We start from the raw sequence: 27,712 nt of genomic DNA on the forward strand, positions 1-27,712 counted from the left end.
TTACTCATGCTTTCTGGTACTGTTATAGCCCTGTCAATAATTTTCATAGAAATTTCTCTTAGTTTCTAGTATATGAATTGTGTTATGTTGGCAGTGGCTTTCTGTAGAGCCATGAGTTTGTTAGTTTCAGCCTCGCTTTGTGAAATAAACTGATGTTTATAAAATCCTTTCTTCCCAAGATTGGTGAGATGGCTTGTTAAAAATATATTGTAAAGCTGCACTTCATCCTCCAAATCCAGAGAAGTCATGATGCTTGAGTTCTGCTGAGTTTGAGTGTAATTAAATCTGTTCAAAGTACTTATGTAAATAACCTACCTAATTAATCAGCCTATTGTTTGCTGACAGCAGCACAGAGAATGGTAGGAGAGGAGTTTCTTTGCAGAGGAGAACAGGATCACTTCTGTGCCTGTATATTTTTCATTCCTTATGTCCCTGGTTGAAGCTGTCAATTTCCAAACCATTCAGTCTAGGTATGGGTTTTTACTTTTGCTTCAGGCCTTTGATGAGCACAGCTGTGAATGTAAATTGTTTGCTTAAAATCAGATGGCCTGCACCTTGGTTGTTGGGTAGTGGATAAGCAAATGATGGTGGGAGCAAGCTTGGGACTGAAAGGTTTTATATTAAATTTATTTCATGGTAGTGATGATGCTCCATCAAGCAGGGACGCATTCAGCCAGGTGCTGCAGAAGCCAGGCTGGGTGTAAAGCTGCTGTGTGACTGCTGACTGTGCAGGCAGGAGGAGGAGGAAGCTCTGCTGCAGCTGTGACAGCCTTTGGGGCTTGTGTTGCTGCAGATTAGTACTTTCTGTGTGTGATGAAGTATTGGAAGGTTTAAAAAAGGTGGCTAGAACTTCCAGCATTGTGCAAGAAAACACATTAAGTTAAGTATTAACTCCTGTTCATTCATGTGTTTAGCATGTGAAAAATGACTTTGTTGTTGTTGTTGTTACTCCTTTTGTAACTGTTTTCAGGTGAAGTGCACTTTGCTGTACCACCAGTCAACAATCAGATGTTTTTCTAAGGGGAGGCACAGACTGAAGGGTTTAACATGAGAGGGCTGGGTGCTTTTGGCTCTCACTGAAGATGAGTGGAATTGACAGAGGGGAGGCACCGTTTGGGGCTGTGCAGAACTGGCCTGGCCTGAGGTCAGGGCCCAGGGGCACTGCAGGAGTGTCAGCAGCCTGTGCTGCTGCCTCACCTGTAACATCTCACCCCAGTGTGAAAACGGGACTTCAGTCAACACAACTTCCAAAATTCCTGAAACCATTCTTTGAGGAGATACATTTCCCTAATATAGTTACCAGTGGAAGAAGTTACTAGAGAATCAAAAAGTAAATCTCATTTCTGTAATTAGAGCTCTTTGACTATTGCTTTATCATGAAAATGAGGATATTAAAGAACTCTTTTGCACTGTGTAACTAATGAAATAGCTGACTAGTATTTCTCTTTTGCAGAACCAAGCTGAAGAACCATGAATATGAAACTTTAGATCAGTTGGAGGCTGATCTGAATTTGATGTTTGAAAATGCCAAGCGCTACAATGTCCCCAATTCTGCCATCTATAAAAGGGTGCTGAAAATGCAGCAGGTTATGCAGGTATGTGGAGGAGAACAAGCAAAAGGATATAACTTCACATGTAAATTTATTTCCCTAAAGGATATTTTTCCAGAAAAATTTTTAACTAGACCTGTATTTGCAGAAGTATTTTCTTGCTTAGAGGGAAGTATGGGAATGGAGAGCATCATGAAGTGATTTTTCCTCAGCACACCTGCTGCCTTCTGTGATTTCTTTCAGTCACTTTATTCCTTACTGTTAACTGCTAACCTAATTAAATTGCGAGAAAATTGATGATGTCGGGTTTTTTGGAGTTTGCCTTTAATTGAATAAGGCTAAAACCTTTCAGATTTCATTAAGTGTTCCAGCTAAGTGCTGTAGTCTGACATGGCATTGTTTTCAAGTTGGTTCCTCAAAAGTTGTTCTGTCAGTTAGAAAGAACTATACTGCTCTTTAATTCTGTTCTGTAAGTGTCCAGCAATGAGTTTGGCTTCAGGGCTTTGTTCTTTTTTCAGGCAAAGAAGAAGGAGCTTGCTAGGAGAGATGACATTGAGGATGGGGACAGCATGATTTCTTCTGCTACATCTGATACTGGAAGCTCAAAAAGGAAAAGGTATCTACTTCTGTAGTTCCTGCAGGCCATAACATTGCTGCATCTCTTTTTGTTACAGAGAGTATTAAACCATGGTTTTTAACATTTGTGTAAGGATTTGTAATTCTGAAACATCATTAAGAGTTGATTCTAATTAATTCAAAACTATTTGCTGACTATTAATTCCCTATTTTGTTCTGTTAGTTGGCAGTTGTCAATATCAGTTCAATAAGTAAAATGGGCACTGTGATTGCATGAACTAGGTGATTTTGTCAGTGGATTTCAGGATTTTTTGGGGAGAGTTGTTTTATTTTAGTCTGACAAATAGATAAACTGATTATAAGAGGTTGATTACTTAGGGTCCTGTAACATAAACAAAATTCCCAGTGATTTGCAATAGACTCTTCTACTGAGCATAATGATGGCTTATGGAAGGTATTCTTTTTGGTGATAGCTGTTTTGTAATTAATACTAGTGATGCATTGCACTTCAGCACAAGGCAGTTTCTCTAGTCTGCCTTATAGTGTCATTTGAAGTTAAGTCAGCTCAGATAATATTGCAGTGGTAGCAGCAGCCAGTTGCAATTGCAGTTCAGCATCTCTCTTTGGTGTTGCTTATGAACATTGGCTTCCTGGGTATTTATTTCTTGTTTTGTCAAAGGAACAACAGTCATGGGCAGGAGAAGGGAATGGAGTAGAGCATCAACAGAGAGTCACTGAAGAACAATGAAATAAGTGCAGAAATGTACACTCATTAAAAAGCTTCAGAGAGAAAATATGAACATGGATTTAGGAGGTGATGCAGTCTAGGGATTCTGGGAAGAAGAAATGTAATGGAAAGGAAAGGCAGACCACAGAACCAAGTAATCAAGAAGGAACAAATTGCAAAAATCACTTGCTTTGTGATCTTCAGATTTAAAAAGAAGTACTAACCTAATCAAGCAAGTCAAATTGTCATCAGAGTCCTTTTAACCCCATGTTGCTTTTGATCACCTTATGCTAGACACTACTGAAATGCTTAAAAGGAAAAAATCTGTCAGGCCCTGTCATCTAAGAACAATAAAAGAGGAAAGGGAGCAAGGGATTTCCCATGTTGGTAGGTAAGGGAGGTCAGAATGATGCCTGAAGAGCCCCTGAAAATGCTTTTGATGTTGTCAGTTTGATGCTTGTTATCCATTCACTTGCTGAATGATAGCAAGGAAAAGATCATAAATGGTGCTGATCACAGAAGTGCAGCAATGAGGGGAATTCCAAAATGTTGCTGGAAAAAGAAACCAATAACCCATACAAAATTCATCCTATTGGGAAAATAACAGAAGAAAGTTGTTTGAATGTCCCCTTTTATGTATCAGATGCATGACATGAATCTTGAGTATTGGCAGGCTTTTTGCTGTTTCTGCTTTGGTCTTGCTTTGCCTGTATCTGTTGAAATGAGTGAGAAAAACCTGGAAGTACATTAAAATGGGGGATTTGGCAGCATGTCTGTGTTCTGGCATTGCTCATCTGCTGGTGGGAGCAACTAACCAACATTTGCCAGCAGTGGTAATGTTTAGCCTGTAGAACATGTATTTTGACTTTTCTTTGTTGTTAGTTTTCTTTAGTTATTTTGGTGATCTCACCAAGGAGTAAGAGATATCTGAGGCATGAATAAGTTATGTTTTAAGTGTATAATGAAAGGATGCACATCATGGGAAGTCTGTGTTGCAGTTTGGTTTCTAATAAATTGCACTGGGATATTTTGCACATTCTGAATTGAAGGTAATTTTTTGTGGTGGTTGTTGTCTTTGCAGATAATGTAAAAGTCAAAGTTATAACTACCTGAATAAGTCTTGAGGAGATTGCAGATTGGAAGCCTGTTTACAAGTGCTTTGTAGTGAGTGTACTGCTGAGTGCCACAGTACCTGAGCTGAGGCTATGCATTATTGACATAAGTTTTCTTCTCCCTTATTTGATTTGCTTATAGGCCACGTACTACGTGTGCAGGGAGCCATGTACTTTTTTGTGATAAGCTGTGTCTTGGTTGTGCTGTCAGATTTCTTGAGACAACCATCACAGCTACACACAGAGTGACTGTAACATTTGTGGGGATGGCATGTACCATTTTCTACCTGGGCTTGCAGTCTTGGTGAGCTTTATTGACTTCAGACTTCATTTGGATTGACAGATATTTAAGCAATTCTTTCTACTACATCCTTGATGTCCTTACTTGGTACTGAAAAATATACAAAATTTCTCTGAGATAAATAGCTCATGTGTTTGATATTCTGTGTTCACCAGAAGTAATCATGAAGGTACTGACTGGTGGTTTTTACCCTGTTCACTCTGGATCTTGAGCTCTGGGATTCACGTGTCTGATCTTGACTGGTCTGTTTTCTCTGCAGCTGGAAGGTGCTCAGAGCTCCTTTTGGCCTTTGCACTTTGAAAAATGAGTTAGTTGGTTTCTTTTGTAGAACACTTCAACTCAGGGGCAATGAGAGAACAATCATCTCAAAGAGTCATTTCCTGTTTCTTGTGTCAGGCTCTGGATTGTGGTGTTGTCATTTGCAAATTCTGGTCTTAATGTTGAAATTCTTGGGTGTGTTTAGGTGGTTCTGGTTGTCTCTTCATGGTAGAGGATAATATCATTTTGATATTAGCGTTGGAAGTGGGGATAGGAACCCCTGACATTTATTCTTTTTCCTTTGTGTTCTTCTTAACCCAACAGTAAAAAGAACATCCGGAAGCAGCGGATGAAGATCTTGTACAACGCGGTTCTGGAAGCTCGAGAGCCCGGCACAGGCAGGAGGCTCTGTGATCTGTTCATGGTTAAGCCATCCAAAAAGGACTATCCAGACTACTACAAAATCATCCTGGAGCCAATGGACCTGAAGATGATAGAGCACAACATCCGCAATGACAAGTACGCGGCGGAGGAGGCCATGATCGAGGACATGAAGCTCATGTTCCGCAACGCCAGGCACTACAACGAGGAGGGCTCCCAGGTACTGCTGGGGTCAGCACCACGCTGCTCTCTGCTGCTTTGCAGACAAAAATTGCTTTTAGGATAGTTTCACTTCGACTATTACACGTATTAATTATTGTCATTGTTTTTTGAACTAAAGTAGAAATTCTCAGAACTTCTGAGAAAGGGTGGCTTAGAAGGAAAACAGCTTTGTTTTCATGGAAGTGGATGGTGTAGGAGATCAGACTAGAAGACCTGACTTGTTTAGCTTAGCAAAAGGAGTCTGAAAGGGATATGGTTTTCATTTACAAGTTTATTGTTGGGTGTGTCAATATTGTGGTGTTTCTCAGGCAGCAGGAATGATGTGAAACAGGGAGGTGGTAAGAAACCTCCAGCTGTTTCTAATAAGGAACTTGGTCAGCAGCTGCACTTCATCACCAGGACTGGGTTTGAAGAGCCAGGACTGTTATAGTCCTTTGTACCTTGATGGAATCTCAGTGGTTCAAGGGATCTTTCATTGCTCAGCAGAAGGGTTTGAGGAGGAAGTTCATAACACAGCTTCCCCTTGCCATTTTGTAGTCTTTGGAATAGAGATGCATATTAATTGAATAATTTTTTCAACATTTGTAGCTCCCTGATTTAGAGGGTGTCATCAGTTCTGTTTACCTGTGTCAGTTAAAAAGAAAGGCTTATTTATCAAAGGTACAGTTTAAATAAAATACTCCATTTTGCTTTCAGCTTCTCCAAACATTGTGTTAGTGTTTCTTAGTGTTTCTTAGGAGCTAGTTCTTAACTAGTAAACACGGTAAATCTTGTTTTGGTTGGATTTTGATTACTTTACTGATTAATAGGTGTACAATGATGCCCATATGCTGGAAAAGATCCTTAAAGAAAAAAGGAAAGAGCTGGGACCCTTGGCTGAAGATGATGATGTTGCATCCCCTAAACTAAAGCTAAGTAAGACAACCTTGTGCATTGCCTTGTCTCATTTCAGTACTTACAACACAATACAGGTGAACAGATCTTCCTTTTAGACATAGACATGTTCTGCACAGTTGTTAACACTGACAAGGAAAGTAGAATTATATTTTCAAAATCTTGATAGCAGTGGCATGTCTGTATTATACAATATAATTAAGTTTTTACACGTAGAGTTTTCTATAGAAAAGTAACTTTGAGTGAAGAAAAAAGACTTGGGAATGGGTGGAAGGATTAAGATTTAGTCATACAGTGTTATCCAAATGTTAGATGGTGCATTATGAGCTCAGTCAAGTAAGGGGCTTCTCAAATTGAGCAAATCTCTTAATTTCACTGGTTAAATGTCTAAGATTTCCACAGAATGATTAAAAAAAAAGTGAATCCTGTTTGGCAGATTATTGAAAGCCACGAAGAACATGAAAGTAAACTTCCTTGAGCTATTGCCCTTACAGCCTTGCTACTACTCAAATCCTATGTTCTCTTTATATGTGTTCAGAGCTGAGCAAACTGAGATGGATAAAATTGCACAAAAACCTTAAAGAAAATAACTGCAAACAGTCCTCTTGCAAATTAAATGTGCAGCTCCTGGGTAAAGTATAGGTGTAGAGTACAGGTGTAGACTTAGAGTCTGCAATGCAGTAACAGAGATCCTGAACTAGTCAAAAAGCCAACCTGATAATCCCATGGGAGGCCTTAATTTACATTTTACTTATAGTAATCCTTTCTAATTTGGCATAAACATGTCATAAAGAAGTCTGATCAAATTTTGAATACTTAATTTTAGTGATAGCCAAACCCTGTGATGGCAGGATTTTTAGCAGCTGAAGAGACAAATTCATGAAGAGCTGTAAAACCAAAATGAATTTAGAGGAGTTTGTTAATGCTGTTAGGTAGGAAAAGATGTTTTCCATGCTGAAGCCTGAGGAGGCCTTTGTCAGGTGGAGTATGGAGCAACACAGAGTTATGAAAAATAAAGGAAGCTGCAGCCTGGAACAGGCTCTGTGTTGTGAGGCTTCCGCTCACACCATGGAGCAGTTCTCCCATGAGCAAATCTCTGGTGGAGCTAGAGCTGGACAAAGAAACGTGCGAGTTCTCAGCTTTGTAATTTTAACTCCTTTTTTATTTCTGTGGTGTTAGGTAGGAAAAGTGGCATTTCTCCCAAGAAGTCCAAGTACATGACTCCGATGCAGCAGAAGCTGAACGAGGTGTACGAGGCCGTGAAGAACTACACGGACAAGCGCGGGCGGCGGCTGAGCGCCATCTTCCTGCGGCTGCCCTCCCGCGCCGAGCTGCCCGACTACTATGTCACCATCAAAAAGCCCGTGGACATGGAGAAGATCAGGAGCCACATGATGGCAAATAAATACCAGGACATCGACTCCATGGTGGAGGACTTTGTCATGATGTTCAATAACGCTTGCACGTACAACGAGCCCGAGTCTTTGATTTATAAAGATGCCCTGGTTCTCCACAAGGTTCTGCTTGAAACTCGGAGAGAAATAGAGGGAGATGAGGATTCTCATGTGCCCAATGTCACGTTGCTGATTCAGGAACTTATCCATAACCTCTTTGTATCCGTTATGAGCCACCAGGATGATGAGGGCAGATGCTACAGCGACTCCTTAGCTGAGATTCCTGCTGTTGATCCCAACTTCCCAAATAAACCTCCTCTGACTTTTGATATTATCCGAAAAAACGTTGAAAATAATCGCTACAGAAGATTGGACTTGTTCCAGGAGAACATGTTTGAGGTGCTGGAGAGGGCCCGGAGAATGAACAGGTGAGCAAACCCTTATTTTTCAGATATCTTTATCATGAGGTTTGCATTTAATGTAAGACAAAGGCTGAAGTTTCTTAAGGTGTTTGCTTTCCTTGATATGGGTGTTTGGAAAACTAAATCTCAGAAGCTCTGTCAGGTCCTCAGTGGAACATTTGCTTTGATTTAAAAACAAGGAAGAAGTTAGTTTTCTGCTAAGAGATCATTTTGATAATGATCTTCCAAAGGAGCACCTCATGACAAAAAGGTTCCTGCTAACTTTGAAATTGAAAAATGGAAGAGAGCTGTTCTCTGACTGTTCAAATAGTGAATTACTCTTTTGGAGCAGTCATACTTGGGTGAGTTATGGTGCAAAAACGGTGAATACTTGCAACTTCTAGTAGTGTTTTTCTTGAATTCAGTGGCCTTTTTGGGAATGTGCAGGTGAGAGCTTGACTGGGAAGAGAGTAGGTAAAAAAATGATCTTAAAACATCTCCTGAGGGGAGTATGGGTAGTTAAAGTAAGTCACTTTTGTTAAAAGCATTGTTATTACTCAAGTTTTCAGAAGTTAACAGATTATAGAGGTCCAGTGACAAGTAGCCTTGGTCACAACTAGTTACCTTTGACTTTCCTGCATTTCAGGACTGGTATATACCAAAATACTCTTGTGGGTAAACTATAATGGCAAATTGACAGTGGACTAACAGGTGAAACATCACTTAATGCTTCATGGCTTCAAGCCAGTCTCTGCTGCTGCTTATGAGTAAGCAGAGAAATCCATTGGCAGAGTGAAACTTTCAATTGGTCGCATAGAGTGGTGATTGGTGGGTGTGTTTAGGCTCCTGTTTGACCCTGCACAAACTGTGTTTTTACCCTGTTGCTCATGTTTTTGTACAGGACTGATTCAGAGATCTATGAGGATGCAGTGGAACTTCAGCAGTTCTTCATTAAAATTCGAGATGAACTGTGTAAAAATGGAGAGATTCTGCTGTCACCTGCTCTCAGCTACACCACCAAGCATCTTCACAATGATGTAGAAAAGGAAAAGAAGGAAAAGCTGCCCAAAGAAATAGAGGAGGATAAACTCAAAAGGGAGGAGGAGAAGAGAGGTAGCTACTTTTGTTTCAATAATTTTGAATGTACCAAATGAGAAATGTACCCACACATATAATGTGTTGCTGCAGCTTTGCCTGCTGAAAGGGCCTCAGTAGTCTGCTTGTCCCCCAGTCTTTTATTTTCAAGTTATGAGAGATATATTTTATTTTAATCTTTATCAGCCAGGCCAGAGAGCTTTTAAGAAAGAGATGTAGGTAGATATTGTCCCTATGTGCACTCTTTAATCAGAATACATTGGGGTACCAGTATTATTTCAAGAACATTATAAGAGAAAACAGTTTTTTACTTTAGCTTTCTGCTGATAATAAACTTAACAATAATATTCCCATTGACCTTTTAGTAATTTTCTTTTTGACAAGTACTGGTGGTGTTGTCTATGATCATGTTTTTAACACTGCCGAAGAACTGAGATTTGATAAGCCTTTTTTTTTTTTTTTTTGCTGCTGTGGATGTGTAGAGGAGTGGGCTTGCACTATTGTAGGGCATGAAGTGTACCCTGAAGGTCCTTTGTTTCACAATTCCTGGCTGTTTCTGTCTGTGCTCCATTGTGCACCATGCTTAAAGGAATAAATAAGCTCTCCAGTTGCACCTTTCCACAGTCAGGAGCAGAGCTGTTGGCAGTTTTGTCCATGAATCCTCTTTCTAACATGGTTGATCTTCGCTCATAGATGTCAGCAGCAGCAAAGCCTGATTACTCCAGGCTCAAAGCAAGGCACTGGCATCAAGAATCATGGCTAATATGGAAATGTGACATTACTAACATCTGGTTTTCCCTTTTTGAAATAAGAAGCTGAAAAGAGTGAAGATTCCTCTGGATCAGCTGGGCTGTCGAGTTTGCATCGGACGTACAGCCAGGACTGCAGCTTCAAGAACAGCATGTACCACGTGGGGGATTATGTGTATGTGGAGCCTGCAGAGGCCAGCTTGCAGCCTCACATTGTCTGCATCGAGAGGCTGTGGGAAGATTCAGCTGGTAAGGATGTCCTTGCTGCAGGAAAACACTGGGGTGAAACTTATTATTATTGTTTTGAGCTTCTGTTGTATTTGCAGGGACCCCCATGGCAAGGAGGAATGATCAATCTGACTCCATGTTCTCAGAAGGCTAATTTATTACTTTACAATACTATATTATAGTATATTAAAGAATACTATGCTATACTAAAGAATACAGAAAGGATACTTACAGAATGCTAAAAAGTTAATAATGAAAACTCGTGACTCTCTCCAGAGTCTCAACACAGCTTGGCACCAATTAGCCAAAAAGTCAAAACAACTCACACCAGAATCCAATGAAACAATCTCCAAACACATTCCACATGAGAAAAACAGAGGAGAAGCAAATGAGATAAGAATTGTTTTCCTTTTCTCTAAGGCTTCTCAGCTTCCCAGGAGAAAAATCCTGGGAGAAGGGATTTTTTCAGAGAATATGAATGCTACAAGCTTCCAATTTGATTTTTTTTTTCCTGTGTAGTTGTTACTTATTTTGTTTGCAGAACTGTTTGAACCAGTGAGTAATTTTCTGTTGCTACTTCTGAGTTCCTTTTTTCTAAAGGATATTACAAGCAGAAAATTCTTGGGACAGCATGGGCTTTTTTGGTCTTCATTTCTGCCTACTCTCAAATTGCAGGGATGGAATTCTGAGTGGGATGGACTCCTTATAATTTAGGTACAGAAGAGCACTGTTTTTCTGTGCTGAGAAATCTGAATAAAAGATGAGCACAGCTTTCCTTTGATTTAGAAAAATAGTACATATTTGTAACTTCTTTATACATCATTGTTATCAATTTGAGTTTGTCATCACATTATTTGTCACATAATAAAATGAAAGAAATTGTTATTAAAAAGCTTAAAAACAGTTAGCTGAGATTCTTTAAATAATCAGGTGATTGTTGTGTGGACTTCAAAGCCATTTCAAGGCCTGAAAGTCAAGATCTATAAGTAAGAACAAATTTCTCCTTTATTTTGCTGAGTCAGGATTTACTGGAGAAATAACAATTGACAGGCTTTTTAAAACAACTTGTTTTCCTTTTCTGAAAAGTTGAATATTTTCCTGTTTAAAAGCAGATTGCTCCTAGTATAAATGACTACATGGCTATTTGATTAATCAGTCAATTGCTAATTGTTCTTACTTGGCTCATGCACTAGAGAATGTCATTTTACATTTTTTTCTTTCTATCTCCCTTCTCTTTTTTTTTTGGTTGTTTTCTAATTTAAAGGAGAGAAATGGCTCTATGGCTGCTGGTTTTATCGACCAAATGAAACTTTTCATCTTGCAACACGAAAATTCCTGGAGAAAGAAGTTTTTAAAAGTGATTATTACAGCAAAGTTCCTGTTAGCAAAATTTTAGGCAAATGTGTGGTCATGTTTGTCAAGGTGAGAGACTGTTCAGACTAATTTATAAAACAAGTCATGCTTTCTGCTATTTCCTGTAGAGCTGTAGGCACTCTAACATAGAGACATTCCAGTTATACCTAAATAAAATAGGACTTGCTTCTGTGGGCTGTCTGGATCTTCTTTACTTCCTGAGATATGTGGTTCACCCAGGTGTTGGAGATTCTTGTGCTGGTTGATTTGTGGTTGTGGTCACCCCTGGCTTGGTGAATGTGTCCTTTTCCCAAGTCAAGCTCAGAAATCTTCTGAAGGTGATTTCAGGCTGCAATCTTGTGGTTGTTAATGCACTGGTTAGGAAACCTAAAACCTAACTTTTCTCACATACCAACCTGTACTGAATTAGCTCCTTCTCTAAAGGTGGGATCTCTTGTTTGTTGTTATTCTTGGTAAAACTTGGACATCAAACTGGAAGAAGAGAACTCAGGCAAAAAGGCTTCTGACAGAAGCATAGGAAAAACTGAAGCCATGAGAGGGAGTTCACTCTGTGTCTGTGGAGTGTAGGTGTTGCTGAAATATTTCATATTTTTTCCTTCAATCTGCAGGAATATTTTAAATTGTGCCCTGAAAACTTCAGAGATGAGGATGTCTACGTGTGTGAGTCGCGCTATTCTGCGAAGACAAAGTCTTTTAAGAAGATTAAACTGTGGACCATGCCTGTGAGCTCTGTCAGATTTGTCCCACGAGATGTGCCCCTGCCTGTGGTCAGAGTTGCTTCTGTGTTTGCCAATACAGACAAAGTAGATGAGGAGAAGCACAGTGAAACACTGGAGGACAGTAAGGTGGGAGAAAGTATCCTTCATCTTGAAAAGGTATGCAAGGGGAATGTTGGTTGTATTTGACAGATAGAGAATGACAAAATATTAGCCCTCGTGGGGTTTCACCTTGGGTTTCACCACATCCAGACACAATAAAATATAAATTAATAGTTTTGTTATAAATTACATTACAGACATTTGTAAATTAACACCATCAAAATATAAAGAGACATAACAGAAAATAATGAACTGTGTAAATATTTGTTACAAACCTCTTTCTTGTGATCATGTGATGGCATTGGATTGGGTTTTTTACCACTCCAGAAAATTACACTTTTGCTGTAAAGCCTGCCCTAAGCCTTAAAGAACCAGTAGAAGTAAAAGTCTAATTTTAGTTCATGACAGTGCTGAGATGCTTTATTGTGTAGCATTTCAGTAAAACAGTCAGTAGCTAGGCAGCAGAAAGTAACACATAATATTCTATTGTTTGTGGCCTGTTTGTGGTTGATAACTAAGTAGTTTATTGTCAAAATGCTTAAGAATATTTCTGTCCAACATAGTGGATAAAATGGTTCATTTATTGTACCTAGAGTAAGAAAACAACTAAATTTAGGTAAGTATATTAAAATCAGGTTAATTTAATTAGTTTTGTCTGAAATAAATTTAGAGCCATTAAAAAATAAGAAATTCATAAAATATCATAAATCACTAAAAAAACCATGAAAAATCCACTTTGCATTTTCTAACAGAACCTGAGAACACAGTACTCAGCACATCCATGGTCAGCTTTTGTCAGACACCTAGTATATATTAGTATATTTATTCACATCCTGGCAAAAGATGGAATTAATTCTACTGAGAGAATGAAAACTCAGAGGATCTTTTCCTTCCGTGCCTTGGTGAGACAGCCTGTGTTTCCTTGGCTTTCTGGAATCCCAGGCTGAAAGATGGACTGAAGCACAATTTGAATTTTTACTAAAAAGTAAGAAATTAAATAGGGCAGATGATATGAATTTGTAAGCAGTACATGGAGTGTTCACATTATTGTATAAGAGAGTTGAATCATTACATTTTTGTGTCTGTTAGCTTGGCCATATATTCAGTTCTTGCTTCCCAAACACATTACTGGGCTTTAAACCATCAAAGCTGACAAGGCATGGCTTGGCCAGTTTACTTTGCAGCACTAGAACAAAAAAAAAAAAAAGACCAAATTAGATCTTTGTAAAGTAGGAAAGCTTGTGACAGACATGGAGGGTATCTTTGGCTTTGCAGTTTTTAATTCAGGAAACTTTTGCACGCCCATCTCTGCTTAGTGCTTACCTATTACAGTTAGCATAAAGATAGAGCAAAGCCTTTCACTGGTACCTGACATCTCTTTATTCCTGTGCTTGGTTTTCCTCCTTCCTCAAGTTTCTAAATGCTTCTTCTCCTGCAGGACAAAGAAGATGTTCCAGTAGAAATGTCCAATGGGGAGCCTGGTTGCCATTACTTTGAGCAGCTCTGCTACAATGACATGTGGCTGAAGGTCGGGGACTGTGTCTTCATCAAATCACACGGGCTGGTGCGGCCTCGAGTGGGGAGGTAGGGACAGCTTCTTGTTTGCAGTTTACAGCTGTAAAAATAACTTGGATAAAAGAGGGACTGGTTGTAAAAAGGTATAAAAGAAGGTGGGAAAAAATGTGAGTGAAGTGTTTCAAGGTGTTGATAGATTGAGGTGGAATTTTAGCTGCCTAGTAAAAACCTGGTCTGGTTGTACAGTTGGAATTGGCTGTTCTGTATTCATCTTCCACTGATAGTTTTCCTGAACATCCTGCTGCCTCATTTGGGAGAAATGGCCTTTTATTTATGTTGCTGGGTTGGTTTCTTTGCAGAATTGAGAAGATGTGGGTGCGAGATGGAGCTGCTTATTTCTTTGGTCCAATCTTTATACACCCTGAAGAAACTGAGCATGAGCCAACTAAAATGTTCTACAAGAAGGAGGTGTTTTTGAGTAACTTGGAGGAGACCTGTCCCATGACTTGCATTTTGGGTAATTATTAACAGCTTTAATCTGATGGACATCTTCTTTTCCTACCCAATCTGAAGTGATTGAAGGCTATGTGTAGGCTTGATATTTTTCATTGAGGGAGGGAGGAGATACTATTCAGTGACTTTGTAATGTGCATTCCTGCCTGTGGGACCGGTGATGAGAATTCACTATTAGGAAGATTTTTGCAATAAGGGAATTACATGTATGATATAAAAGTGAACATTGCAGCCAGAGAACAGAAAATTCCATTATTCTTGCATATTAATGTAATGACTCCAGTACATATTACCTGCAGAGTTGAAAGGAGGAGTAGGAGGTTAAAATTTGATTTGTTGCAGAAGATGATGGCTGTGTACTTTGTTTTGGAGTAATGATGCTGGGATAAATATGGTAACTGACGGTGATCATGGGGGCTTTTGATTCTGTGGGTTCTCTAGGTCTTAAAAGAAATCCAAAAGCTGCATTAAGTTGCTGTAGTTTCTTGTGAGTGGCATTATTTGATCAGAATATCAGTTGATGTATTTCCGTAGTTGCGCCAAATGCCTGGAGTCTTCCAGACTTATGAGACAGGCAAAAAAATGGACTTGCCACACTTCTGAAAGAAAATCTGCACGTGTGGCTGCCTTCTTACCCAGCTCTTTCATTTCTGCAGGAAAGTGTGTCGTTCTGTCATTCAAAGACTTCCTCTCGTGCAGACCAACAGAAATCTCCGAAAATGACGTTTTTCTTTGCGAGAGCCGCTACAACGAAAGCGACAAACAAATGAAGAAATTCAAGGGCTTGAAGAGGTTTTCACTGTCTGCGAAAGTTGTAGATGATGAAATATATTATTTTAGGTAAAAATGTGAGGGGAATGAGAGGGTCACCTGAGCACTCTTCTGGATTGTAATGGACTGGCAGCTAAGCCCCCACCCAGCCTCTTGGTCACTGCCCCACAGTGGAATAGGGGGGAGAATCTGAAGGGCAGAAGGAAGAAAAACTCCTGGCTCAGCTTAAAAACAGTTGGAAAAGTGAAGCAAAGCTACATGAACAAACAGAACAAGATCAGGAATGAATTCCTACTTTTCATCAGCAGGCAGATATTTAACTGTTTCCTGGAAAGGAGGGCCATGGCACCTGTAATGGTTACTGGGAAAGACAAGTGCCATAACCCTGAATGTACCCTGTCCTCTCCTTCTCCCCATATTTTATTGCTGAGCACAGTGTCAGAGTTTGGAATATCCACTTAGCTGGTTTGGCTTAGCTGTCCTGGTTGTCTCTTCTCCCAAATCACTGCCCAGCCCCAGCCTGCTGGGGCACAGAGTGGGGAAAAGAAAAGCTCTTGAGGCTGATCTGTTCAGCACTAATTACAGCAGGATGTGTCATGCACCCTATTGTCTCACAGATCCAAAACAAGGCACCTCTCAGCTGCTGTGCAGGGAATTAACCCCATCCCAGCCTGACCCAGGACATCCACAGAAGTCAGAGGTGTAATTTCAGATAACCACACTCTTGGGAAGAAATGCAGATAGCATCAGTCTTTTTATGGTCTTAATACCAATGGATGTTTTCTTTTTCTTCCTCTGACTTCAAGAAAAATCATTACTTTATCAGATTGGTACATTCTCTTGGATATTGTGAAAATACTTAAGTCCTTGTTAAGAGTAAGGAAAATCTTTTGGTGAACTTAAGTTCTAACTTAAGTAAAATGTGAAATCTAAGGAAGCTGTGGTGTTCACTTCTACAATAGAAGACAATTAAGTACTTGTATTGAAATCCCCTTCTAACTCATAAAAAAAATCCTTCTGACAAGTGACTGAAATGAACACTGGCCATAGACACAAAATTAGTTCTGCTCAGGGTTCTCAAAGGAAGCATAGGCACATCTCAAGACACCTTTGTTTCTATACAGTCAGAAATTAAGAAAAGTTGGTTTTTCTCTTCAAAAATGAGTTCTTTCTCCTGTAAGGTATGAGTCTGTTCTCAGCTGCTTTTTGTCTTCCTCCTCCACCTTCCAGAAAACCCATAGTTCCTCAGAAGGAGCCATCTCCTCTCCTGGAAAAGAAGATACAGCAGCTGGAAGCAAAGTTTGCTGAGTTGGAAGGAGGTGATGAGGACATGGAGGAGATGGGAGAAGAGGAAGGTGACATGACTGAAACACCTTCTATGCCTCAGCTTCAGGCCCCCTTAGCCAGTGATTTGGATATAATGCCTTATACTCCACCCCAGGTAAGGACTTTGCCTCAGGAACTATTAAACCTTGATAGTCCACATTCTTTTCCCAATCCTAATAAAGAAAGTAACATTTTATCATATACAAAAAAGGGATTTATACTGAAGTTTACAAGTGTATGGAGTAAATTGCACAAAACAATGTTGGCATGTGCAATATGATATCCAGGTGATAGTGTTTCATTCCATTAAAACATTTTTAAAGGAGATCATTCAGCTGAGGAAAACCCAGGGTACATTTTTATGTGTTAATGTTGTTTCTAAGGATGAGGTTTTGTGTGACACTTTTCCAGAAGTATCAGGTCTTTATATAAAATTCAAATACAAATTTTCTTACACAAGGCCTGGAATTTATGTTACTGAGTGTGGTAGCAGAGTGAGGAACTGCTTTAGCTGGAAATTCAACTAACCAAAAAAGTTTGTTTGCTACTGGTTTAAACCCTGTATCTGTGTCACTGTACTCCCACATCCAAGCTAGTGCCAGTCTTAAAGAGGCAAAGGGAAGGATCTGCTGGAACAGGAGGGAGTTCCAGACTCTTTTGTGACCAGCAGTGTGGATTTCTGCTGCATTGCATTGAAAGGGTGTGACCCCGGGGTAGAAATGTCTTTGGGTGTTGGGAAGGAGTTGCTGAAGTTGAAAGCTCTTGCCTGGTTTGAGTGTGATGTTTGGCCACGTGGGCAACCACCAAATGCACTTTCCCTTGCAAGGTTACTCACTGCTCTTGTTTAACATGCTGAATTTTATAAGCAGCTTGAAAATTCTTGAAGAGTATTCCAGTAGAAGTGGAACTTTATCTAACAACTGTTAAGCCCCAGAACTTTTAAACATTTTTTTTCTTCTTCTGCCAACAAAGCTCTTATAACACCTAAGAGGAGACAAGACAAGTGACTGTGTGGTATTGTGGGGCTTGGCAGATAGGTGGGTGATGCTTTCCTGCTGCAGTTTGCTGTGAATCAAGTCAAAGTACTTTAAAAAAAGATGCTCAGCTTCATTGTTTGCTTCAGCAATGGCTGAGAAAAGGCATGAAAAGGGGTCCTGGTTGGTTTCTTCTTGTAACAAGTCTGAAAGTAAATACACAGTTATCTGGCTCCAATGGAAAAGACTGTTCTTTTAAAAATGTGTGGATGGGAAAAGAACAGAGAATGCAAGAACCAAATTTAGAATTCTTACAATTTCTCCAAGTCCTGTTTGCCCTTCCAAACTGATGGAAAGGCTTTTTGATTAGGTTACTGTTATCAAAACTGTATATACTGTTGCAAGAACTATATAGGCTGAAACAGCTGGTAAACTTGTAGCTCTCTATTTGCAGATGTATCAGGGGCCAAAAGTGCAATTATATTTCCCTCTTTTTGGTTTGAGAGCTCTCCATCTGCCTCTGTGGCTTGCCCAAGAAGCCAGATGGAATTGTATCTGCCCTGTGTATCATCCCAAACCCTGTGTGGGGTTTGCTTCACTTCCCCCAATCTTTATGTTTATAAAGAAAACTTCAAGGGTGGATTGCAAGCTAGTACGGTGAAGTTTGGAGTTATATTTAAATGGGCCTCAGTTAATCTTGTTTAAATTGATAAGCAAGACTTTTTAAGCATCTTGGTATTACTAAAACTTTGTTTTTAGCTGAGAGGAGAGTGTTGAACTGTGGGGTCAAAGCAGCAAGTAGGAGGAGTCAGTAACACGGTCAGAATTTCAGGAGAGGAAGGAAACAGTTGAATGTATTTTTGTTTGCTTTTTTGCCTCCACCAGGTACTTGGAAACAATGGCACTTTTCAGGATGTGATAGATTTGTAATGTTTGAGTTTGGGAGAGAGGCCTTTGAGGGTTTTGATGTGGTGATACATTTATGGGTCCTACTGGTCAGAGTATGGATGAATTATGGTCTCCTGTGATGAAGATGGGTGGAAAGGCCTTCAAAGAGGGGCTCCAGCTGTGGAGATACAGCTCCAGCTGTATCTCAGTATGGCCATGTTAGAATAGGTTCATTTTTTGGTGGCTGAAAACATCCAGAAGCTCTCAATGCTGGCATCCATAGTAGGAAAAGCAAAGGAGCAGAGTTTTTGTTGCTCATCAATATAAGAACATGATGGGAATATGTGGTGCAGGAAAACAGTGATCAACAAAACTGGGCTTTGGTTTTTCAGGGAGAAATGACTACTTATGTAATGAGAAATGAACACTGGAGAGAAAGGAAGGTCTGGCAGGCAAAATAACATTTAGAAGGTGGAATGAGGGAGAGTAGAGATTGTAAAGGCAAAGGAGGAAGTGGAGAAGCATTTTCCTAAAATGTGTGATGGCAAATAAAATATTTTACTCAACTCGTGTTGGCAACATCTCTGAACAGCTCAATGGACGAAATCTGTGACATGACACAATTCCTTTTGTTCTCTTCTGGCCTTCTCTTTTGTACACTTGTGGTCATAACTGCTTTTTCTCACAGTCCACTCCCAAGTCTGTTAAGGGCAGCACCAAGAAGGAGGGATCAAAAAGGAAGATCAACATGAGTGGGTACATCTTGTTTAGCAGCGAGATGAGAGCTGTGATTAAAGCTCAGCACCCAGACTACTCCTTTGGAGAGCTCAGCAGACTTGTAGGAACTGAGTGGAGAAACTTGGAAGCAAACAAGAAAGCAGAATATGAAGGTAAGTAAAAACTGAGATGCTGAACTCTTTTCTACCTTTTTTCTTTCTCAACACTCTGTTGTTCAGATGACAGGTTTAATAAAAGAAAATATTTATGTTTGTGTTCTGGACGTACCTTAAAGAGAAGCTCATACTGAGAGATGACTGAAGAGGAGCAAAGAGCGTGTTTCAGTTATGTAGAGCACAACTGATAATTTAAATGTCTTTGCCACAAATAACCAAATTAACAAAGTCCAAGAAAATGGGGACAAATTAGAAATAAAGGGGTATGGAGCTCCTGGGCTACAAGGCGGTTGGAAAAATATTTTGTCAGTGTTTCCTTAAAGAAGGACTGAGGGGTATTTTGGACAAGAAGCTCTTGAGAGCTGTAGCAGCAGGTAAGAAAGGCTTACAGGGGAGTGGGGAAAAGTTCATTATTAGCAGTACTTAGAGTCCTAAGAGGCTGTGTACTGTAGTGTAAATATGACCTATTGTTCAGAACAGTATTAATCAACTGTTGTAACTCATTTTGTTGAGAGATTTTGTATCCTGAAGTAAGCCTAGGAATATTTTATAATCATGAGATACTTTAGACCTATCTATCTCCCCTTTCCTCCCTTCTTTTCCTCAGTTCCTTCCCTCTTTTCCTTTCTTTGCCTTCCTCCTTTTCTTCCCTCCCTCCTTTCCTTCCATTCCTTCCCTCCCTTCTGATAAATAGTCACTGTGTTTTAACTTTTATTTGATTGAAATAAAATACAGCTGATCTTTAACAGCCAGCCCTTACCCAAGCCAGTCACATGGGTTTAACATCCATAGTTACTTCTCTAGTTAGTAGCATGTCAACACTATTAACTACTGTATTGATGCAAACTTTATTTTAAAAAAATGCTCCTTTGGATAGGAACATTTCAACACCTGGGAAAGTTATGGCCCAGTTCAGTTCTAACTTTGAAAATGAGATTCGATAGGTTTTCTGCACACTCATAACTTAAAGGCAGCTTTGATCTTGAGGCTGGAAGCTTGCATGCTGTCACTGTCCACTCTCAGCCACCTCAGTCCTTTCTGATTTTCAGTAGCTCCTCTTTGCAGCTCTGGAGGGAAGCACAGCACCCTTTGCTCTGTGCAAGTTTGCTTTGCAGATGCTGAGAAAGGAAACGGTAACGCTCTTTCTTTGTGAGACTGCTGGGGCCTTACTTTGTTCTGTAGTTGTTTCCTTTTACACCCTTCTAGGTGCATGTGTGATCTTTTTATTGGCAGATGCCTCCTTACAGCCTCATCCTTCAGCAGGAGGATAGCTGGCATGTCACTGCTTCCTTGCTTAGAGCAGCTTGAAGTCCTGCACTTCTGTGGGAAGGCTCTGTTTGTCCACCATGTTAATGATTGTCTGTGTGCTTCCATTTGAATCTTCCTTCTCAATTCAAATTTTCCAAAGCTTTTGGGGTTTGAGCTGTAGTTTTCCTGGCTTGGTGTCTGCCCTGAGCTAGACTTGCTTTTACTTGGTTTTGAGGGGTTGGGATGGGGTAACAAAGTGTCCAAACTGTGTTTGCTTACCATGTGTGAAAGGAGAGAAACTCCACTCCTTCCACTGTGATGGGTCAGAATTCATGTGTTCCCTGGTGTGGATGTGAACCAGGGAGCAGGGAGTGGGCATGATTTGACATCTCAGTGGAAAAAAAGGGCTGCCACTTTCTCGTGAGAAGTAGTTTACATTTTAGATCCGTTTTGACCCACTGAAAATTTCATTTTGTTTATGTTCAGGGTATTAGTTGGTTTTTTAGCAAGAGTTGGGTAGAGAAGAGGCTGTGTTGGAAGTGCCTGCGTGGCTAAATAAAAAATAAAATGGGTTGGAGGAAAGGCCTGTTGTAAGGAAAAGCTCTGTTCAAAGCAGAAGGTCTCTTCCCTGTCTCTTGAGATGTGATGGCAATGTTTGAATGATCTCAAGTCCTGGCCTATGTGATTTGGGTTTATTATTGAGTATTAGGGTGAATGCTTTAGGCTGAACTTTCAGATATCTCCTCCAGTTCCCTTTGGCAGTGTTATTCCATTTGTTACTTCTTTGGCAGTCAGGGCATGGAAAGGGGCTATGTAAAACTTGAGTACTGTCCTACGTCAGGTCCTTCTTCAAACCTCAGCACTCTGAAGTCTGATAAAGCTGAACACTTCACAGTAATTTCTCATTCATCAGAGTGTCTCTTTTGCTTTTGTCTGACCATTTTTTGTTTTTTAGCTGGCCAAAAGTAGGTGAGAGTCAGAACAACTGCTTCATCTTTTCCCAAAGTGCTTGCTCTGCTCTGGAGAGGATTTTCTCATTTTTTTACTTCAGGATCTACCTTTTAATATCTTGTGTATTTTGTTTTCAACTGCTTCTGAGTTGCCTGTATAAATGTAGGAGTTTTTCTGCGTCACCATCACTGCCTGAAATTGCAGAAGTGGGAAGAAGGAAGGAAATGCCTTTGGAAATGAAACTGGTCTTTGAGTGTATGGAAGTAGTGCTAGAAGCTGCACAAACAGGTTCTAGAGGAGTCAAAAGTGTGATAATTGCTCAAAGTCATGTCCTAGAAGAAGCAAGTAGCACTGGCAGGATGCATAACTGAATCTCCTTGATGAACTTCTTCTTAGCCTTCGTTTGACAGAGGACCTTGATTGCTGGTTTAGTGGCAGTTTCCATCTTTCACCAACTGCAAGAGAGAGCTCATAGCCCTGCATTCACTGTTGTTAAAAATTGCTGGAGATGTATTCTGCATCCATTTATTCTTCCTTGTTCCTCATTATGCCAGTCAGACACAACGTTCAGAGTAAACAAAGCAGGAACTTGCATGCCCCCAAAGCACCTGGAGTGGGCATTCAGTATTTCTCCTTTTTTGTTTGCTTGGGTTTTGTTTTTTTTTTTTTCTTTCTTCTTCCCATGACCCTTTGCCCTTTCCTTAATATAAAATTGTCCTCTGGTCAGATTACCCTGCAGTAGATCTTTTGTTCTTGCAGTCACAGTGAGAGACTTGATTGAGATAATGACCAGATTCATCGTACAAAGGACACACATGACCTCCAGTGAGCAGCACAATGTGAGTTAGACATCTTCAGAAAAAAAAAAATAACTCATAGGGGACCAAACGGGGAAATGACAGAAAGAGGCAGAGAAAAATATTTTTGGATTATCAAACTGCTGCTTGTTATGTTCCAAAAGCTAAGGACCAATCTGCACTAGGGAAACTTTACAAGTGCTCCCCTACTTTGCCACCACTCTTCAGCTGCATCAGTAGTAAAATACACAGGGAGCCCAGAAATGACCATGCCACCAGCTGGCACTGCTGTCTGCTCTTTGCAGCATTCTTTAGGGCACACCTGGCAGATATGGGGCTTCAGTTCCCACAGCAGCTGGTAGAGGATCCACCCAAGAGCTGCTGGCCTTGGCTGCAGCTGGTTTGGCTGAGCCAGTGGTGTCAAAACAGGGAATGTTTTGCCATGCCCTAGTGCGGACTGAGCCTAGTGCTGTACTGCTGCTTCATGTTGGTAACACTGGTGTTATTATCATCAAATTTGTTTTTTTAATTTTTTAAAAATTTTATTTTATTATTTATTTTAATTATTTATTTTTTTTAAGAAAGAGATAAAACTTTGTGGAATATTTTTCATGAAAGGTTCTCTAAAAGTCTTAGCCGCAGCCACATGAAATCAAATCATATGCTGTATAAAAAAAGATTCATCTGTTCTACTTTATATTTGACTAAACTATGCCAGTGTCTGACTAGTCCTTTTTAATGAACAGATAATATTTTGAAAGTCTGGGTTACAAAACAGAACTGAAAATCTAAAATACTTTTACAGAGCGGGCAGCTAAAGTTGCTGAGCAGCAGGAGAGAGAGCGAGCAGCACAGCAGCAGAATTCCTCCCCCCGGGCAGGCACTCCTGTCGGGGCTCTTATGGGGGTGGTGCCGCCACCAACACCAATGGGAATGCTCAATCAGCAGTTGACACCCGTTGCAGGTAAAACGTAGGAGCTATGACCATTTTTTCCTCATCCACTTTATCAACCCCCTTCATAACTCTGAACAAACACTCTCTTGGGTCACTTTGGAAGCAAAAGCTCAAACTCTTCAGTCCTTCTTCATGATGAACGTGCCTAGTGCAGCAGTGGCCTGGTGTCCAGGGAAGCAGGGTCCTCCTCGTGCAGTGCTCCTGTTCTGGTAGTGTGCAGTCGTGTTTATTCACTCTGCCTTGCAGAGTTCACCTTCAGCCCTGCTGTGGCAGGAGGCCAGCAGCTAAATAGTCTTCTAGTGCATGCAGCATCTGTGACAGTGGTAAAGCAGGAGGGAAATTGTTGGGGGCTTAATTACCAGGGAGGTGAGAGGCCAACAGAGTCTAACCCAGATTTTAAATCCAAGCAAAAGCTTTGTAGAATTGCCTGTTAGGCACTGGTAAGCAGAGCAGACCAGGATCTAGAGCCGTTGCAGAAACAAAGCCAAAATGACAACATTGCTGGTTTTATCAGGTTATTTTTCAGAATAGAACTGAGCTTGGAGAACTCTTCCACGAGGTCCCTGTTGCTGGGTGTTGAGCTCCTTACCAGTTGTAATCCGGCTTGATTTCATAGGGAGTATGCTCGGAGTAAGTATTTTCAGGATCAGATCTGAAGACAATGTAGTCCACTGAAGATTCTTGTATGGAAATCAGCCATACATGGGTGAGAAAATTAATTAGGTGTGACCTGATAGGTTGTTTTCCTTCCCCAGTTTCTAATTAAAATAAGAATTAAATTGCTTCAGTCAAGGTCAAAATAGTGTCAAGTAGATAAAAATGAGTATTTGGAGGGTTCTGGGTTTGAGTTTTGGGATCTTTTTAACTTTCCCTTAACACATTCCAATTATTCCATTTATTCTTTTGTCATTTTTCTTTTTCTTTCTCATCTCACAGGCTGTGGCCTTATTTCAAGCTGACAGCCTGAAGTGTTTTTCATCACAATCTCTAAATCCCCTTTCAGTAAATAGGCTGCATGGATGTTTAACTGAAGGCACATTCCTTAGTTGGCTCATGATCTCCAGGTTATAAAGCATTTATTTACACTGAGTTGCTTTTTTCTTTTGGCTTTTTTTCACTCTGTTCATGGTAATTTCCCTCTGAACTGTTTGCAGTTGGTGTATGTTTGTGTGTGTGTGTACACTTATCTGTGCATATATTAAGAAAAAGGAGGGGGGAAAAAGAGTTCCCCAGTGCTGATCTCTTTTGTGAATGATTTACTTCAATCTAGAATATGTAGAAATACCATCCTCTTGTGGTTGTGTTTTCTTCCTTTGGTTCTTGGGTGTTTTGGCACTGAGTCAATTCTCCAGTTTTTGGAGGCAGGTGTTGATGGATGGTAATTCTTGCTGTTAACACTTCCTTAAAACTTCCCCAAAAATGTGCATTCTGCCAACTACACATGCTACCTTATTTCCTGTGGCAGCAAACCTCTACTTCAGGCCATTGTCTTATTTGAGAAGATCACACTCAACACTGTTCACTTTGGCTTTGGGAAATACTTCCTTAAAATAGATGATGGAGCAGATCCTTTTAAACTCCTTCTCCTTCTGTGGCCCATTTGAAAAACACAGTCTTTTGTCTTTTGGTTTTCACAAGTCCTACTTGGAAGTATCTTATTCTGTTTGGACCTCTTTCACATCTTCCTCCATCCTTGGATTGCTGATTCAGAGAGCTTCTCCATCACAGAACTTCTTTATGGCCCATGGGGCCAGGAAATCTGGAAGCCTTCTGAAGTGTATTTCTCTTAGTGTGCAGCACTTTGGTGTCTTCTACATTTAGGTATTGCAAAAGTTTACTTAATCTTGCATTGCTATAATAAAAAACAAAAGAAGAAGTGATTTCAAAGACATCCTAAATCACAGTTGTGGGAGCTGGAAATAGTTTGGCCATGTTTGGTAGTTTAAAATAAAAGTTTGCAATTCATACATGGGGTAAAAAATGGCTGCTCTTACTTGGAATGAGCTACAAGAAATGACTTCTCATGGAGGTTTGATGGCACCTTTATCAACCAGTTGTTGAGTATTTTAATTGGAAATGTAGAACTAAGCTTCCATGATTGATAAATATGGGTTTGATTCCTTGGAGAGTTTTCTGTTTGTTTGTTTGAAAGCTTCAGAAGTGCATTGACTGCTCTGAAGATGTGTCAGCAGCTCGGGGTGCACTGGAGGTACCAGGCAGTAGCTACAGGGTGAAAGCTCTTCGTGCCAAGGAGGCTTTTGTTGTGTTTCTTCTTTTCCTTTCTCCATTAGAAATACGGATTTCACTGTAATAAAGAGGTACAGATAAGGTTCCAGATATTTGAAATATGTACCTACAGCATATTTCACATGTCATTTTAGGTGCCTTGTGGAAAATAAAGGCTTGAGGGAGATTAGTTCTTTATTTTCTTGTTGTTTTCTTCATGTGAAGCTTTTGGGATTAGAGGTTTCTCACTTCTGTAACATCCTGAGGAAGGTTTAGCTTTTATTTTGTAGCTGCTTCTCCTATTTAGACCCTAGGCTTGTTTCAGCTTTGTTCTCAGTCAGAACTGATGAGAGTTTTTGACAAGTCTCATTCCAGAAATCTCTGTTTTTAAAGTTCCTTCTATGAATCACAGGGAGTGTGGCAAAGACTTGATGGTTTCTTAGAGCATACTATAGAAGCCCCAGCAAATCTGCATTTCTAACTTACCTCATCTCTCTAGACCTGCTTCTGTCCTCTGTCATCTTTTCATTGTCTTTCCAGCCCCTTTCCTTGCTTACCTGGCAATGCATCCATTCATCCATTTAAATTAAACATTCCAGGGCCTAACAAGAATAGTGCAGTTACATGGATAGCAGAAAATCTGAGCCAAAGCCAGAGAAAGCTCTCCATTTTCTTCCCGTACATGCAGAAAACAAAATTTTTCAGCAGCAGCACAATACAGTGTTTGCAGTGCCACTGATTTTCCTCTAAAGACACCTTGGACAGTGGAATTCTGTGAGGAACTGCAGGTGCTCCTTTAACTTCAGTCTAGTGTCATGAGTGTAAGTTACTGCAGCCCAGCACTTTAAACCCAAGTTTAAAATTTGCGTTACTGCCTTGGTTCATTCTGGAGATGGTTTAATAAAAATCACCCATCACTGCCATTAGTTTCAAGTATGTGAATGTTGTAGGGCTTTTGTGCATCAGTTTTGCATGTGTACTGCAGGAAAATGACTGGGGTTTGATTTTTGTGGCCTCTGAAGTAGCCCACAGAGCAGGGCTGTCCATGGGGCTGGCCAGGCAGTGTTGTGTTTGTAATCTGTATGCAGATGGCAGAGCTTTAAGCTGTATTAAAACTGCTTGCATTAGTAACATTTAATTGTGGCTGAATTTATTCCTTGTGTTAACATATCTGAGTATTCAACATTTATTGCCCCTTGAGAAACATACAAATACACTAAATACTAATTCATCAGAAGTATAATGTTTCATATTTATTTTTAGTTTTTGTTGTGGTTTTTTTTTTTGCAAGATACTAATTGTAGTATTGTCTTGCTGTACTAAAGGTGCTTTTTTTAATGTGTGTGTGTGGATAGTGCATGTCTGTGCATACTGTGTAGACCATATTGCATGTTATTGATGCATGTTTGAAATTTGTTGTGTCCTTCAAGGCATGATAAGTGGCTATCCACCGGTGCTGCCACCTTTGCAGGGCCCAGTTGATGGCATTGTTAGCATGGGCAGCATGCAGCCACTTCACCCAGGGGTGCCCCCACCCCACCAACTCCCGCCAGGTATGCCAGGCATCCCAGGCATCCCAGCACCGGGTAAGAGCCTCATCCTCATTCCCTCTTTATTTCATTGTCATGTACTTGGTTTGACCCATTCTTACAGGAGTTCTCTGCAGCTTGTTCTGGTTGTGCCTTTGGTTTGTGAGCAGCAGCACTGCTGGATGTGAGGGGTGTGCAAAACACTGACACTCCAGCATGTCCGGTGAGCCCTCAGGGAGAGGGTACTGGAGAAACTGGTGCTGCTCCAGCAGGAGGTTTGTTCCAGCCAAAAAAGCCTTGGTGATTGTACTTGAGTTTATCAGAAGTGTGAAAAGGTGAAATCAGCCTGTTCATATCCTTATGTCATTTGAACAGTGTCTCTGCACTCATCCTTTTCTTATTGGAAGTGAGCTTATAAATGAAATTTATTGTTCTCATTCCTTACCCAAGTCTTTTTCAGTGTGTTAATGTCAGACTGCACTGAAATAAGCCTGGTCATGTAAGACTCCTTGGCCACTGGGGCAGTGATGTGTTACTGTAAAACAGTGTTCAGCTGATAGAACAGTGACTGGAAACATGTGGGGACAAGGTGAATTCAGTATTCTCTGTGGCAAAATTTTGAATTGATTTTTGAGACCATTTCTACTGCATTTGCTGTATTTTTGCCACACTTTTGATGAAAAGTGAGGCTTAAATGAAACAAATATTTTGCCAGTGTTAATGCCATTAATGTGTCCCAATTAAGGGGAAGAACATTCATTTGCCCTCTGTTCCTGTTTCCTGCTGATTCATTTTTTACCTCTGATAACTCATGTGCCTGTGAAAAAGATCTGTGCCATCCCTCTGTTCAGCAGTAAACAAGCTGTGGACAAAATGGTCTCATTTTCCTCTCCCTAGCCCCTTGCAAGTGTGTTTATCAGAAACTCTGTTAAGAATTTTATCTGTACATAAATGATGTGAGTTGAGGAGTTTTTGTTTGCCTGCCTGGTTTTCAGCACTACCCTGCAGCTTGGCTGGTCTGTGGATTCCCTGCCATGGCACCAGAG

The 27,712-nt window shown here is 40.3% G+C and overlaps 1 protein-coding gene across 13 annotated transcripts in view; it reads left to right on the forward strand.

Annotated features, from left to right (window-relative positions):
• Window positions 1-27,712, forward strand: part of PBRM1 (polybromo 1) — a 54,830-nt gene that overhangs the window by 22,089 nt on the left and 5,029 nt on the right. For 6 of the 13 annotated variants that reach the window (XM_084214138.1, XM_084214145.1, XM_084214141.1 and 3 more), the window contains 15 exons: window positions 1,454-1,595; window positions 2,069-2,166; window positions 4,849-5,125; window positions 5,937-6,042; window positions 7,201-7,843; window positions 8,718-8,929; window positions 9,724-9,909; window positions 11,153-11,310; window positions 11,871-12,137; window positions 13,519-13,664; window positions 13,955-14,112; window positions 14,765-14,948; window positions 16,110-16,320; window positions 18,756-18,957; window positions 26,568-26,723. In XM_084214138.1, coding sequence (XP_084070264.1) covers window positions 1,454-1,595; window positions 2,069-2,166; window positions 4,849-5,125; window positions 5,937-6,042; window positions 7,201-7,843; window positions 8,718-8,929; window positions 9,724-9,909; window positions 11,153-11,310; window positions 11,871-12,137; window positions 13,519-13,664; window positions 13,955-14,112; window positions 14,765-14,948; window positions 16,110-16,320; window positions 18,756-18,957; window positions 26,568-26,723 — 3,146 coding nt within the window. Of the gene's footprint in view, window positions 1-1,453; window positions 1,596-2,068; window positions 2,167-4,848; window positions 5,126-5,936; window positions 6,043-7,200; window positions 7,844-8,717; window positions 8,930-9,723; window positions 9,910-11,152; window positions 11,311-11,870; window positions 12,138-13,518; window positions 13,665-13,954; window positions 14,113-14,764; window positions 14,949-16,109; window positions 16,321-18,755; window positions 18,958-22,761; window positions 22,921-26,567; window positions 26,724-27,712 lie in introns of those variants that run through there. The other 7 variants (XM_084214147.1, XM_084214148.1, XM_084214140.1 and 4 more) reach the window with 5 other exon arrangements.

The sequence above is a fragment of the Fringilla coelebs genome (genome assembly GCF_963513975.1).
Source record: "Fringilla coelebs genome assembly, chromosome: 13".
Taxonomy (NCBI): Eukaryota; Metazoa; Chordata; class Aves; order Passeriformes; family Fringillidae; genus Fringilla; species Fringilla coelebs.